Consider the following 15,240-nt stretch of genomic DNA (forward strand, 5'->3'; position numbering starts at 1 on the left):
TGATTCTTGTCAAGATAAACGCTCTTTACTCATGCACTGTTTGGGAAAAGGTGCAACTAGGAAAACATTCAAGCTGTAAAATATTATCTATAGGCAATGTCACAGATGTAGAAAGAACTTAGTGGGCGGGGCTAAAGGTTCAACCCAAGTTTAAGCTGTTTTAACCCACATCTGAACTTTAAACCGCGTTGTTGATCTAACGAGAAAGGATTTATATCATGAGGATCTGATTTTTGTCCATAAAAGGGAGGCAGGTCCCCAAGATTTGAGTCTCCACAATGCGATAAAAACCCACCCACGCACTCAGTAACCCTTTGTTCTTCATTCGTTCTTCACTCCGCAGATCCGTCTCTCTTCATGTTTGCGAGGCCTGCACACAGAAGCAGTGGGACATAGAGTTAGTACATACTCTTGCCTCAACTTGAACCTTCAAAAAAAGTCACCCAATCCTGTCTTCTCCACCTCTGCACAATAAGCAAAATCAAACATATCCTCTCTCGCCCTGATCTGGAAATAGTCCTCCACGCGCTCATCTTCTCCCGTCTAGACTGTTGTAACTCTCTCCTTTTTGGCCTCGACATCAAATCCATCTCCTGCCTCCAGCTCGGCTCCTCACTGGGTTTAACAGACACTAACAAATTACCTCTGTTCATCTTCCCTTCACTGTGTGCCTGTGTGTTTTAGAATGGATTTGAAGATTTTACTGATCACTTTAAAGCTTGTTTATTTCTTGCACCACGTTACATTTCAGAACTTTTAACCCCGTATGAGTAGATCCTCAGGCAGGTCCTTGTGGCTGTTCCAAAGTCCAGGCTCTGGACGAAGGCAGATAGAGCCTTTTCAGTCTGGGAGCCTTTGGAACGACCTGCCTGAGAAGATAAGGCTCGCACACATTTTTACTGGTTTCCTTTAGTTGGTTTTAGCTTGACTTATTTATTTTTATTCAATTTTACTAGTTTATTCAATATAATTGATTGAATTGTTTGATCCTAGTTTTGATTATTGTGTTAACTGATCTGCCTCTTTGCAGAAGATTTTAATGAAGAATCTGCTGCAGTAGAACTTGTACAATAGTGTTTGGAAATGTGGATCTGTGCAGTGTCCACTGGTGAGGAACCTGTTAAAGGAGCTCATGGTTGTTTGTATTTTTCCTGGTTTATTAAATCTATATTTTCTGCCTTTGAGCATTTGTAAGATTATGTCAACAAACTGGGACAGTGCATTTATAACCAGGATGTGCCTGTAAACACACTCACAGAAGCAATGATGATAACTGCTAAAACTGTACTTAAAAATGTAACAATTACTGAGATGAATAAAGTGAAAATGCTGAATATTGATCTCTGTTTCCCACCTCGCTGTCACTGTTGATGATTATTGTGAGAAATCATGAACAACTAGAAAAGCACTCAGAGAGCGCAGACCTCCGCCAAGGACTACAGTCCCCCTCATTGTGTTTTCCATAAATATTTGTCTTGTATCTTTCAATTTGGAATATGAAAGAGGATCCGATTGTCCATCCCTGAGTCAAATTTCATGGGGTTTGGTCAATAATTAACCGAGATATTGAGAAACAAAATTTTTGGCCCCATTTACCACAATGTTAACTAAAATTTCAAAGTGATCCAGAATTTCTTCCGGATCACCCCCAAAATGAAATCAGTTCTTCCTTTTCACATTTCCAACAAATCCTGAAAATTTCATCAAAATTGGTCCATAACTTTTTGAGTTATGTTGCTAACAGACAAAACAAACAAACAGAACAAACAAACAAACAAACAGACAAACGCCGGCAAAAACATAACCTCCTTGGCGGAGGTAATGAATGATCAGTGTCTTCACACAGATGATTATCATGAATCATTATTAATAATATTTAAGTAAAGTCAAACTGAGCACATGTGTTATTTGAGAAAAGTGTTTCAAACTGGAGTCCTTCATATGACTCAGTACCCATGAAGTAGCTCTCAGTTACAAAAAGGCTTGGTGACCCCTGGTCTAGTGTAAATAGTTTTTTTTATGTATTTTGTATCTGCTCAAGGACTGCAGATGGAAAGGAGCTTGTAGCTAAATCTGGCACAGAGCATCTATTTTCTCTGAGATTAATGTTTTCTGTGCATCGTCCTTAATTTAAATAAATAAATGACACACTTTGCCAATGCATTTTACACATGAAAGCAAGTGATTAGTTACTCATACTTATTCTTTCTTATTTCCTGGTGAAACCTAAAGAGAACTGCACTCAAAGTTGCCAGCTGTAGTGTGTGTCTTGTGTCTCTTGCCTTTATTGCACACGTGAGTCCTTTGAATCCTTTGCGACAGTGGCAGTAATCAGGCAGCACACACCTCCCCCCGTTCAGACAGGCCTGTTTACACACAGCTGAGAAAGCAAACGCAAAAACACACAGTTTGTCAGACTTCTGCAGTGCAGCTCCTCCCAAAACTTTCAACAGATAAAAGTGTCAAAACTGTAAATAGTTGATTGGTGTGTTGTTTTATGTTCTGCCAAAAGTGTTGTCGTAGTGTAAAAGTGCAGCTACTCACGGCTCTGACACTGGAGCCCCTCCCACCCGGCCGGACACTGACAGGTGTTGGGTCCGATGCACTCCCCTCCGTTCTTACACCTCTGCAGACACACGGCTGAGGAGCACAAACAACAGCTGATCTGCAACATGGAAACAAACTAAACTCTCCAAACCAATCTGCTTTATCACTGTAATCTTCTGCACAGAGAAAGGAAACATATAGTATCAGGGATTTGAGATGTTTATCTTAAAGGGCCCATATGACGCGATTTTCTGATCTGTTATGTTGTTTCTTCATCACAAACAGACCTGGAGTTGTGTTTTGTTGCGTTCACACATGTTTAACACACAAACCCTGTATATTTAAACTAAGTTCTTCTCTCAAACAGAAAACACTCTGTTCTATTTCAGCCCTGGAATTGCGAACTCTAACTAAAGGTAAACTAAATGTAAAAGGTTAGCTATTGAAAACTACCACTACATGACATCATAAGGTTGAAAAGAGCATTTTGAGCTTTGAGATGTACAGACTAATAAGCCAGGATTACTAAAACATGTGTGAATGAAACAAAACACAACTCCAGGTCTCATTTTGAGGAGGTAAACTACATGATCTACAAATGTGACAGTTCATGACTAAATACTAGAAATAAAACCTCACATGTGTCAGTGGGTGTTAGAGATGGCATTTCCTCTCTTAGCAGAACTTAATGACTATAATACACTGCTCGAACACTTTGAAAACACATCAGATCTCAAAGTGAAAAGATACATGATGTTGGATATCTATACAAATATCGACGTGGCAATGTCTTAGGAACAAAAGAATGCCACATCTTTTAATGGAATAATGAAAGTACATGAAATAGAGTGTTCAGTTTACAGAGGGCTTCATTTAATAGACATCCTGAAAATCAAAGTGAAATAATGATGTGGCACATTAGTCCACTTTCTCCTTATCTTCTCCAGACTCTTTCACGTCTGTCACAGGTGATTAGGGTGAATTTGTGAAAAGCACAGGGCACCAGTGGTAGACTTGACAGTTTCAGTGTCATCTAGCAAATGCCAATGGAGCACAGGGGCATTACAGCATGTGACGCCCTCAAGTCACCCTCATGAAGACTGTTTGTGATTGTCTGGGCAGAGACATTCACACCAGTGTCCTGCTGGAGGTCATTCTGTAGGGCAGGGTTGTGTAGTGCTCAGCCTTTCCTCCTGCATAAAGGAGCAGATATGGGTCCTGCTGATGGGTCGAGGACCTTCTTTGGCCCTGTCCAGCTCTCCTAGAGGAACTGCCTGTCTCCTGAAATCTTCATGTTCTGGACATTGTGCAGGGAGACACATTAAATCTCTTTGCAAAAGCACGTCCAGATGTACCATCCTGGAGAAGATGGACAATCTGCTTCTGTAGGTTTAAGGAACGGCCTCATACTCCCAGTAGTGATGATCAGTCTAACTAAAGCAGCACGTGTGGAAACCAGTCAAAAAACACCAAGAGGGAGAAACTTGAAATGAGCTCCACATGTAAAACCAATCCTGTTTTGGGGGTTTGTCTCTCATTGCTGCTGCTCTAGTGCCCCTGCTGTTCATTTCCTTTAAAACAGGAGCATCCTTTTGTTCCTAAGACATTGCCCTGTCCAGATTTGTATACATATACAACAGTTTTTTCACATTGAGATCTGATGTGTTTTCAAAGTGTTCCTTACATTTTTTTGAGCAGTGTACAATAAGGTTTTTCAGTGACTCACGTTTGCTGCACCTGTCTCCGCTCCAGCCTGACGCACATGAGCAGGTGTTGGGCCCCACACACTTGGCCCTGTTCATGCACATGGGCTCACACACACCTAAACACAAAACAAACAAACAAACAAACCACCATATCAGTTTTAATGTTCAGTGTTTCCAATGTCCTACATGATGTCCTACTGATAACATGAGACCAACTTTATGAAATCAGAGAAAATAAGCCTTAAGCAGACAGATAAAAGGCATTCTAATTGTACTTTTTAGAGTCTAGATTCAATGAAAATTACTTCATTTTGCTTCTAAAATAGAACTTTATATGGTCTGTACTCTTACTGTTTTAAAAACTACCAAAATTACAACTGGACGTGTGCTGTCAGTGACTTATCCTGCAGATAGAGGAACACACACACAGTTTTTCTTAGGCCATGACTCATGAGCCTTGCATAATATTTGTGCGTTCACCAATTTGCAAAAATCCATCTTGAGATTCTCCTGCTGTATTTTTCAAAATTGACATAGCAGCTGGTGGACCAATCACAGAGCAGCCAACTGGACTTCAGCAGTGAAACTGGCAACTTAAAACGACAGACGCATGTGAGGCTCATTCTGCTTTCTGATTGGATAACTGCCTTATTACATAAATACTATCAATAAATGGGACATCATATCCAATGTTTTTGTCCTCAGTAAAAGCTTTGACATGTAGAGTAAATGTTAACTCATATCTGGAGACACATGTTTAAGGAACATACCGTTTCTTTAAGATTATATTGTGACCTGAATCAACACGAGTATTGATAGACATCCTGATCATCACACGTAAGAGTCACAGTCCAGTGTCGCTCACTTACTCCTCTGACACCTCCTCCCTGTGTAGCCCTCTGGACACGAGCACATGTTGTTCCTGATGCACTGGCCTCCATTTTTACACGGAGGGTTACATAAGGCTGAAAGACAGACAACGAAGATATACACAAACGGTCAACATTTTAGAACACTACACTTTTTCAGGTTTTTTTTTTTTTATTGTTTACTGTTGATCAAAATGTATTCTAAACTTTTGATTCATGAAAGTGTCCACCTTTGTCAGATAAAACAGCTGAACACACTCATGGCTCGTTCTTTTTACAACAGGGAAGAACTTTCTGAACAATATTTGATTCCAAGTCTGTTGCAGAAGTTCCATAAATGTGTGGCACTTGTAGGTTGCTTCACTCTTCTGTGCAGTTCATCCCAAAGCAGCTCGATGGGGTTTAAGTCTGGACACTGTGCTGCTGGACACTCCAGGTTTTCAAGCTTTACCATCTTGTTCTTTTTTCCTGAGGTAGTTTTGGCAGAACTTGGACTTGTGTTTTGTATCTTATCTTTTTATTTAACCTCTGTCTGTTCAGTTCTTACCTTTGCGCGACTTGAATAGCAATAAATAACTGGAAAAATGAGGGTGATCGAAAACTTTTGAACTTTTCAGTGTAAGTTCTATAAATATTTGTAATGTATTGTAGCATACTGTAATGTAGTGTAGTATTGAATGTGCACTACAGACCGATGTGGCAGTGGGCGCCGTAGAAGCCGCTGGGGCACACGCAGGAGTTGGGTTTGATGCACGTTCCTCCGTTGGCGCACAGAGGGTCACACAGAGCTGACAGGAGCAGAAGAGAACAGTGTCAGGTGCGGGGACGGGGGTTTGTGTTCGGAGAATGAGTTGAGTCTGTACCTGAAGCACACGTGGGTCCCTGCCAGCCCGTTTTACACCTGCACACGTCAGGAGACACACACTCCCCTCCATTCTCACAGTGACGGCTACACACCACTGCTCACACAGACAAGAGGATGGACATACAACTGTTTATGTTTACTACCTTTACAGAAAAGTGCTTAGGACAGGTTTTGGATTAATGTGGTGGGATTATGCCTGTTGTAAATATAAATTACAGATTTACACCAATCAAGAAGCAATTAGCAAAAAAAAAACCAAAAAACAAAAAAACGCTTTATGTTCTAAAACATATGGGGAATAGAATCAAAAGGGCACACACAAAAAACTGAACCAGTGACACACACACACAAAAAAACTCATATTTTGAACATTATTTCAACAAAAGAAAGGTGTTTTCTTATCATTCTGGCAAATAAGTATTTCTGTGTACATTAGAGGAGTTTTGGCCATAGACTGTATAAAGAAGTGGACTAAGGGTGTGTGATGTCACCCACAGCGTTCAGCTCCAGTCAAATGAAGCTCACCAAGGCCTGGAGTTAGGAGTGGAGCCTGGATCCATAGTAGGATGATGAATTTATTTTATGGACAAGCTAGCTGAACACCAGGATCATGTAGAGCGGGTTAATGTGAACATTTTAAGATCAAAATGATGAGTCTCACAGCTAGGATGACCAGACGTCCCTATTTACCCGGGACAGTCCCAGTTTTGAGCCCTGTCTCAAAACTGGGACTGGGACAACAGTAAAGAGAGGCATACATTCTCATTTGTTTAGGTAAAATACAGAAAAGCTGCTTAAAAATGACCAAAACACAAAGAAAATGTGACTATACTGACTCACATGTCTTAAATGGGCCAGGTGCAGAGCAATTTCCCTTAATTATAACCAACCACCACAAACTAGGGGTGTCAGGGGGTATTTTGGATTTAGAAAATCTGGTCCCCTTACTCACAGCAGCAGTTACAGAGAGAGGGGGGACATTTTTTAAATGTAAAGTCAATTGGAAACAAAGGTGGGTTAGCTGTGTTACCACCCACTTTCAAATAGCTCACGAAGGGATTTCAGAATGATACCACTGTGCTAAATAACACACATTTGATTAATTAAATGCCTATTACTATTAACTTTGTGCACTAATAAATGGATAATGGTTCATGTTTCATAGGCATGTAACTGTGCTCAAAGGCTTGCCCTTTGTCTTGTAATCACCTCAATTTCTTGTGGCGGCTAAAATGATCAGCTCTCTGGCATTTTGTTTTGTAAAGGAGGAAAAAGGTTGGAGACCACTGCCCTAGTGTGATGTCACGATTTCCAACCTAAAATATTGACAATTCTGCTTTTTTTTTTTCTTAAATATAATAATCTTAAAAGTGCTTTAATGTAGCAGAACTGTTCTTATCTTGCTGCTTGTTTCTTATTACTTAAACTTCTCCACTCACTGATTTCACATCTGGGGCCCACGTAGCCGTAGGGGCAGGTGCAGTGGTTTCTGGCTGCACAGATTCCTCCGTGCAGACAGGGGGGGTCGCAGTGGGCTACACAGAAAAACATCATCACATATACAGTATACTTCATATAGATATGGTTTATATACAAAGCTTTATTATCAGATTTACCCTCTTCACAGGTGGGTCCAATGTATCCCAGAGGACACTCACACACACTGGGCCTCACACAGCGGCCCTGGTTCTTACAGTCTGGACGACACACAGCTGAAGACGACACACGTCATGAAATAAAGAAATATGATTAGACTCAAAGGTCTCATATTAAGCAAAATTGACTCTTGTGAGCTTTAAGTCATGTTATAAAGTTGTTACCTCCTCAGAAACAGACTGGAGTTGCTTTTTGTTTCATTCTCACATGTTTGAGTAACTCTTTATTATTCATGTGAGCTCAGGTAGTTACTGGCTTGGCTCCTCCTCACAGTTCCTCTTCACTGTCCCTCGGTGCCTATATGAGCTTGGAAAATCTGCCTTTTCCTACAGCTCCATTGTTCTTGGAATCATTTACAGAAAGATTTTAAATGGGAATCTCTGGTGTCACTTGATAAGTTCAAGAAACTTGTAAAGAATCTGGTGACTGAGACGTGTGTGTGTTTTTCTTGAGAGATGCAAATGGTTTTATAATGTGATATTTTGTGATTTGACTGTTTTGTATTCTGAATCTCAATGAGACCTCCTGGTTAAATAAAGGTAAACAAACTAAATAAATAAAAAAAATCTCAAAATGCTCCTTGTGATGTCATTTAGTTGTAGTTTCAAAGTGAACAGCTCCTTTTAACTTTAATTCAGGAGAGATGGCCAGTTCCAGAGCTGAAATGATACAAATGATTCAAGTGAAAGTGTAGGGAGTTTAAAATGACAGTGGAGCACCTCCTGTATCACAATATGACATCACAAGGTGGAACAGAGTGTTTTCTTTTTGAGAGAAGAACTCAGTCTAAACAGAGTAAACATGTGTGAATGAAACAAAACACAACTCTAGGTCTGTTTGTGATGAGGAAAATATCATCCTATGACCCTTTAAGCAGAACAGCGCCACACTCTGGCCTTTACCAATATGGCAGCTGTAGCCGGTGTAGCCTTCTTTACACGTGCAGGTGTTGGGCAGAGAACACTCCATGTTCCTTCCACATGGATATTTGCACACAGCTGAAACACACGAAACACATGTCAATCATGGGTCTATTTGGGCTACAACAACAAATATTTATTGAATTACTTTGAACAACACAAAAAGCTGTTATTCAGAGGAAGTAGAAATACGTTTTTGGAACATATCCTGCCTCAAACGGTTCCTTGTACTATGCAAAATTGACTTTTTGGAGATTTTTATCCAGCTCTAACATTGTTCCCTCATCGAAAACATGCCTGTAGAAGTTTTACGCATGTTTCAGTAATCTAGTGATCTCTCCTGGGCTCTATTCAAACCAAACACTACAGTCCTGACAAAAGCTCAGCCCACAAGCCTACGTCACCCGTGCTCCCCAAGGCCATTTTTCATGAATATACAAAAGCAGGATATACAACTGTACACTACAATTTGACAAATCTGATGTGATGCGCAGTAGTTTCATTAACGAGATGCATGCTGATGTGATAGCACTCTGAAGGGGGAGTGACTTAGCATGGAGAGAAAAGGGAGGAGGGACTCAAAGCATCAAAAACACATGTGAAACTTAGAAAACATGTTGATACGTTGTTTTTTTGGGGGAAATATAGCGTTGTCAGAAGGTAACATGGTGATCTAAATATGTTGTGTTTTATGGTTCTGCGTCAACACACTGCCGCCGTCACTGTTTCGCCGTCGTTTTGATTTATGGGTCTGCGTTGAGGTCTATGCGCCGCAAAGTAATTCACCGCCGCAACTCTAGGAGGCTCGGATTTAAAAATGCCGTTCGTGTTTACAAAATGAAGCGGGAAAGCGGAGTACCGGAAATAGAGAGGACCAATCACAGCCCTTATTGTCTGTGTCACTTCCCTGCTGTTTGCACGGGTTCAATGTGTAGTTACAACATTTCAGAGATGCACATCACTTAACGCAGACGCTCTGCAGAGGGGGTTAAGTGTAGACAATTTGAAGCATGAAAATAAATTGAGCTTTAGCAGTTAATAGCTCCATAGAATTAAAATACCTCCTCTTTAATTTTATGGCTTCAGCACTTTCAACTGACTTTTTAAAAATATAAAATAAGTACAAAGATAAATTATAGATCTTATATTATGCAAAATTTACTCTTGTGAGCTTTAACAGACCTGGAGATGTGCTCTGCTTCATTATTATATTTTGTCTATTTCTCTGAAGCTCAAAATGCTCTGTTCCAAATTGTGATGTCATGAAGTTTTTAAGTTAACATTTACCTTTTTACATTTAGTTCAATAGAGATTGGCAATTCCAGGACTGAAATCATCCAAATGTATTTAAAAACACAGAGGAGCACTTCGTGTATTACCACATGACATCACAAGGTGGAATAGAGTGTTTTCAGTTTGAGAGAAGAGCTCAGCATAAATCTTCAGGGTTTGTGCGTTAAACATGTGAATGAAACAAAACACAACTCCAGGTCTGAGATGAGGAAACTACATTAGAACAGATCAGAAAATGGTGTACTGTATTTTCCGCACTACAGGGCGCACTTAAAAGCCTTTCATTTCATCAAAAAACGACTACGCGCCTTATAATCCAGAGCGCTTTATATATGAATTTATTGGAGTGTCTTAGTACGACTTTAGTAAACTACAAAGCCGCTCCACTTGCAGAATTACAGCTCCCGTAGTCAGGAGCATCAGGAGTAATACATACTGTGATTAATTTTAATATCAAAATGCACCTGTCAAGAGACACATTTACAACACCGACTTTAAACTCAAGGCTGTTATAAAGTGAAAGTGTGAGGTGTGTGGGAGCAGTGGATGAGAGAAGGAGAACACACATTCACCAAGACAGAGAGACAGCGCCGAGCGATTTACGCCACGATCTGCCAACGGATCGTGGACGCCTGGACTAAGGATCAGTATCAACTGTGGTCCGAACTTTCACCAAGAACAGAATCATCATTGAACTGCAGGGAACAGTAACCACACTGACTCGGATAATGACGAGAGGGATGTGGACGTGTGGACGCCAGAATGACTAACTGTTTGAACTATTATGAGTTACTGTGAATATTCTAACAATTTAGCGTCTCAGACAGTATATATATATTTTTTTTACGAGTTACAATTGAACAAAGTTGAGAGTTAATGTAAACGTGTTAAAGGTTGTATAGAGGATTTTTTAAGGGAAGAGAAATACAGCGACAGTCCTTTTTTCCAAATGTTGTGCATGCGTGACACCACCTTCCTCCTCCACAGCTCCTCAGTAGAAACACCTCCTCCCGTCTCTTTACTCTAGAAATCATACTTGTTTACAGCCAGTGCGTGTTCAGAATTACTGTTGAAGCGACCTGTCTAGAAATAATTTTGCAAAGGATGCATCAGTTTTTAGAGCCTTCGTCTGCTTCAGTCGTGCAATCGCTGGAAGGAATCTCCAAGAATCACCTCAGTTTGTCGTCGCTCCTTTTCCACTTCTCTTCTTCTTTCAGCGACCTCAAAAACCGACTTTCTTTGGTGGAGAACTGGTCACAGATTCTTGTCCGCCATCGCAACAACTCTGTGCGAAATGCGAGGAAGCGACAGTCTGGTGGTCTAAGAACCACTGCATAAACCACGTAATCCCCGCGTGCCGGCGAGTCAGTTACACTAGGGAGTTTGATTGACAACCTAACAGCCAATAGATAAAGAGTGAGCCTCATTATCTATTGGCTGATGTTTATCTGGCCTCACTATGTCCACAGTTGATAGATTTTCCTTCTTTTTTTTTTTTTGGTCATCATAATTACAAGCCTGCTGCATCTCTGTAATGGTATTTTAAACTTTCATTGACAATTTGAAACAAAAAACAAAAAAAAAATCCTCCATACAACCTTTAAATAAAGTTTGACTGACTTATCTAACTGTTTTGTTTCGGTTAATGCGCCTTATAGTCCGGTGCGGTTTATATGTACAAAAAGTAAAAAAATAGACCATTTAATGACAGTGCGCTTTATAATCCAGAGTGCCCTATAGTGCAAATAATACGGTAATATGGAAACTGTAATGGACTTTTAGAAAAAAAGATGCAGACCTTGACATGTTACTCCATCTCCTGCGTAACCATGGGGACAGGAGCTGCACTTGTAAAGCCCAGCAGCAGTGGGTTCACAGGGGACTCCCGGAAAGCAGGTCCCCTCCTCACATGCCCCTCCCCTCTCCCCTGCGCCGGGGTCAGGGGTCAGCTGCGTCCCCCGGGGCTGCCCTCTGTGGACGGCGGGGGAGAGGTCTGTAGTTTGATTCCTCTCTGTGGTTCTGTCCTTTGGCCTGGCTCTTCGGTCGGGCTGTTTCCGGAGCAGGCTGGAGCTGGTGGGAGGCGGCGGGTTGTGTGTGATGACGTGGGGAGGTCCGTCAGCTCCACCCGGGACTGTTCTCTGGTCTGGAAAACACTGACACTGTTACAACATGTGCTTTTCTACTTAAATTCAACTTTAAGAGTGACCCACAGAAAATTCTGATTTCCTATGTTGCTTTGTCTAAAATGTTCCACAGTATAGATTAAGATCATACATATAGATCGGTAGATCTCGTGCCAGGCTTCGTTACAGTTCCGAGTGTCGGGATGGGCCCTGAGGTGCATCCATGTAGACCGTCAGGTGACCACAGGTGAAAGGACCAGCACAGAGCTCTGCTGATTGCTCTTTGTGAACACGCTGCTCCGCCGGCTTAAAGTTCTCTCTCTTTTTCAAGTCCAAGACCCATACTTTTGATGATATGTAGGATAGATTTTGAAATTGTTTCCCCAAATATACAACTTAAATTGATTCTAAATTCATATACTATTCTGTTTTAGTCTACATTGGATAAGAGAGCTGCGTAGTCACCGTTTGTACTCTTTGCACTAAAGTGTTCAACTGAAATGCAGTTTTATAGGCTTCCTTCTGGTCAGAGGCTTGTAGTCCAAAAATCTAGGACAAATCGTTTTAAAAGGAGCTTCATTCCAGCTGCTATCATACTTAATAAATTGTAATCTCTTTATCTGTCAATTTAATATGGTGTCCGTGTGTTTTTTTATATATATATTTAATATTTATTGTGATCTTAGCCAAGTGTGATGGATGAATTTAATTCATTCTTTATGGAACAAACTGTTCTGCACTGGAGCACTGTGACACTTTATTTTGTAATTGTGTTTTTGAAATGTGGGACCAGCCTCTCAAATCTGCAAAACAAATTTACCTAGGGGTACGAATAAAGCAACCTAACCTAACCTTTGTTGATTTACTACCGCGAACAGAGCCCGCCAGAAGTTGTCATCACATGTTTCCAAATGTCTTCCTGGTTTGTGACAAGCGTGAATAGAGACTATTAAGCAGCTGGTTGACCCAAACAAAATACTGGCGTCTGCTGGAGATTTAAGACCTGTAGCCAAATATCAGCTTGATATATCGGTTGACCCATATTTCCATTTCTAAAGCCTATTGTCCACTACATGATCTTTTCTCGTCTTTTAAGATTATTGTCACACTACACAACGGGAAGAACTGAAATCATACGACATGACATAGGCACATGTGCGATGGTGCTCACGATCACACTCACTTGTCCTTCTGCAGATGCGTCCATTTCCGTGGAGACCATGAGGACAGGGCCCGCAGACGTATCCTGCAGAGACATGGACGCTCTCAAAGCACTGCACCCCGGGGTGACAGGGCCTCCTGCTGCAGGGAGAGGGAGACAGAGGCCTGGAGGATTTGGGCCGCGATGGAAACAGAGCTCCCCCTGATGTTGAACATACAGAAAAAAATAGAGACCTTTTCTGTAAAACAAAGCCATGTTTTAGTTGTTTCCCTCTCTCATTTACCCTCTGAAGTTATATTTTGTTGTGATGCATGTTTGAGAAATCTTTATTCTCCTGTATTCAAGACGTCATTGCTCCAATAAGCCCACATTGTTCTCCAATTTAATTTTATTGATCAGTGATACACGTAGGATTCAGCAGTGTCAGGTAGTAATTGCCACAAATGGAAAAAAATAAAAAAACTAAACGTGGTGATTGTGTGATCTGCAGAGCCTAATCCAGAAGAGTCACACTTTGTTATAACATTTATGCTTCACAATTTTCCAAACTGGAATTCAGAGGACTTGTTTCAGATGAATATTCCAATTTAAAATGCTCAAATTTATCTTTAAGCACGTTTTATATATGTTTTCTTCTCATGTATTGAGTGACAGTAGAGTTCCTTACGTGTGCAGTTCCTCCCGTCTCCACTGAACCCCGGGGGGCAGTGTCCACAGGTGAAAGAGCCCAGTGTGTTATTACAGCCCACTCCAGGAAAACAGGGCTGAGACAGACACTCGTCCACGTCCTCTCTGCACGTGTGACCTGAAAACACATCAAGTGAGGTTAAAGGTCAGGTCTGTGGAGAGGCGACCCTGCTCACAGTCAGAACGCCTGTATTTTTTTGGTATTTTAAGCAAGAAAACCACCTGTAACTGAATAAATATAAGGTATCATACTGTGGAACATTCCAAAAAGAGCAATGACGTATCCATAGAAACAAGTAGGTGATGAACTCCCAAATAAAATGTTACATAGTGCATCTTTAAAGGAGCTGTATATAAGATTTAGATTTAGATTTAAAACTGTGAAATTAGGTAAACATGTTCAAATCAAATCAATTGTAATGCTGATTTATTCTCAATTACAAAACAAATTTATTTATGTTGTAATTTGCTGTTTTGGTTCTCAAAACAATTATCAAATCAGAAAGCAGGATGAGCCTCTCGAGTCTCTCATTTCTCTCTCTCTCTGATCTGATGGTCACTACCTAAAGCCCAGCAACAACAGCCAGGGAGGGAATTCTGGAGGTTCTGAGCTTCACATGAGCCATAGACTGTTTCTCGATTCCCAGGATCCTTCCTCCAAAGTCCACTTTGTAACACTCCTCCAGAGTCAGCTCTTCTGAAGCAGAGGCAAGTGTCCTGCTCACAGCTCCTGGAACACTTGTGGAGTAGGCTCCAGAGGAAGCAACTGCATCGTATCACGTGACCAAATCAAACAGAACAAAACTTTGAGTTTTAATAAACATCAAAGCTTCTACAAATATAAAGTGTTCTGGGGTGTTTTTACGTGTCACATGCATTAAAACATGTGAATAATGAAGACTGAGTGAATCAACTTATCGAGTTATTCAGACTGATAATTAGCCTAAAGAAATAAATACACAGGCTGAAACATTTTCGGTTGAAGGGCTGTATTCCCAATCCTCTTCTTTAAGACATTTTGCTGCATTTGTCCTGATTTGAATTCATTTGATCTGATAATGGTTTGATCTGCAGCAATGTGGCTAAAATAGCAAAGCATTTACTGCTTTTTGATTGTAGAATGAGTTTTTAAAATGCATTTACTGCTTAAATAAAATGATGGGCAATTTGCAGAGCTCCGAGACGGCCAAGGACGCAACTGTGCATCCGGGGTAAAAGAGCCAAACGGAGGAGTGGAGCACAGAGGACACGAGGGCTTTGGGGGGATTGGAACAACACTTGGCGGAGCTCTGAGGATGAGGATCTGTCTGAAGTGCTTCAGAAGCCGCGGATCTTGGCGATTGGGAAACACTCTGTCTGTCTGTAGACTGAGAAAGAGACAAACTTGGATGTGTCTCTGTCTGCAGGTTAAG

General features: G+C 40.9%; 1 protein-coding gene across 1 annotated transcript in view; it reads right to left on the reverse strand.

The window, feature by feature from the left end:
- Window positions 1–321: 321 nt before the first annotated feature.
- The window catches only part of vwde (von Willebrand factor D and EGF domains), a 43,399-nt gene continuing 28,480 nt past the window's right edge, over window positions 322–15,240 (reverse strand). The window contains exons 19-32 of the mRNA XM_055163372.1: window positions 13,809–13,946; window positions 13,767–13,776; window positions 13,163–13,347; window positions 11,655–11,999; window positions 8,546–8,641; window positions 7,604–7,699; window positions 7,427–7,522; window positions 5,986–6,081; window positions 5,815–5,910; window positions 5,123–5,218; window positions 4,274–4,369; window positions 2,545–2,640; window positions 2,200–2,380; window positions 322–370 (exon numbers count right to left, since the gene is read on the reverse strand). Coding sequence (XP_055019347.1) covers window positions 322–370; window positions 2,200–2,380; window positions 2,545–2,640; window positions 4,274–4,369; window positions 5,123–5,218; window positions 5,815–5,910; window positions 5,986–6,081; window positions 7,427–7,522; window positions 7,604–7,699; window positions 8,546–8,641; window positions 11,655–11,999; window positions 13,163–13,347; window positions 13,767–13,776; window positions 13,809–13,946 — 1,676 coding nt within the window. The remainder of the gene's footprint in view (window positions 371–2,199; window positions 2,381–2,544; window positions 2,641–4,273; window positions 4,370–5,122; window positions 5,219–5,814; window positions 5,911–5,985; window positions 6,082–7,426; window positions 7,523–7,603; window positions 7,700–8,545; window positions 8,642–11,654; window positions 12,000–13,162; window positions 13,348–13,766; window positions 13,777–13,808; window positions 13,947–15,240) is intronic.

Source organism: Boleophthalmus pectinirostris, unplaced genomic scaffold (genome assembly GCF_026225935.1).
Source record: "Boleophthalmus pectinirostris isolate CB_2022bp ecotype Guang Dong unplaced genomic scaffold, ASM2622593v1 HiC_scaffold_6, whole genome shotgun sequence".
NCBI classification, from domain to species: Eukaryota; Metazoa; Chordata; class Actinopteri; order Gobiiformes; family Gobiidae; genus Boleophthalmus; species Boleophthalmus pectinirostris.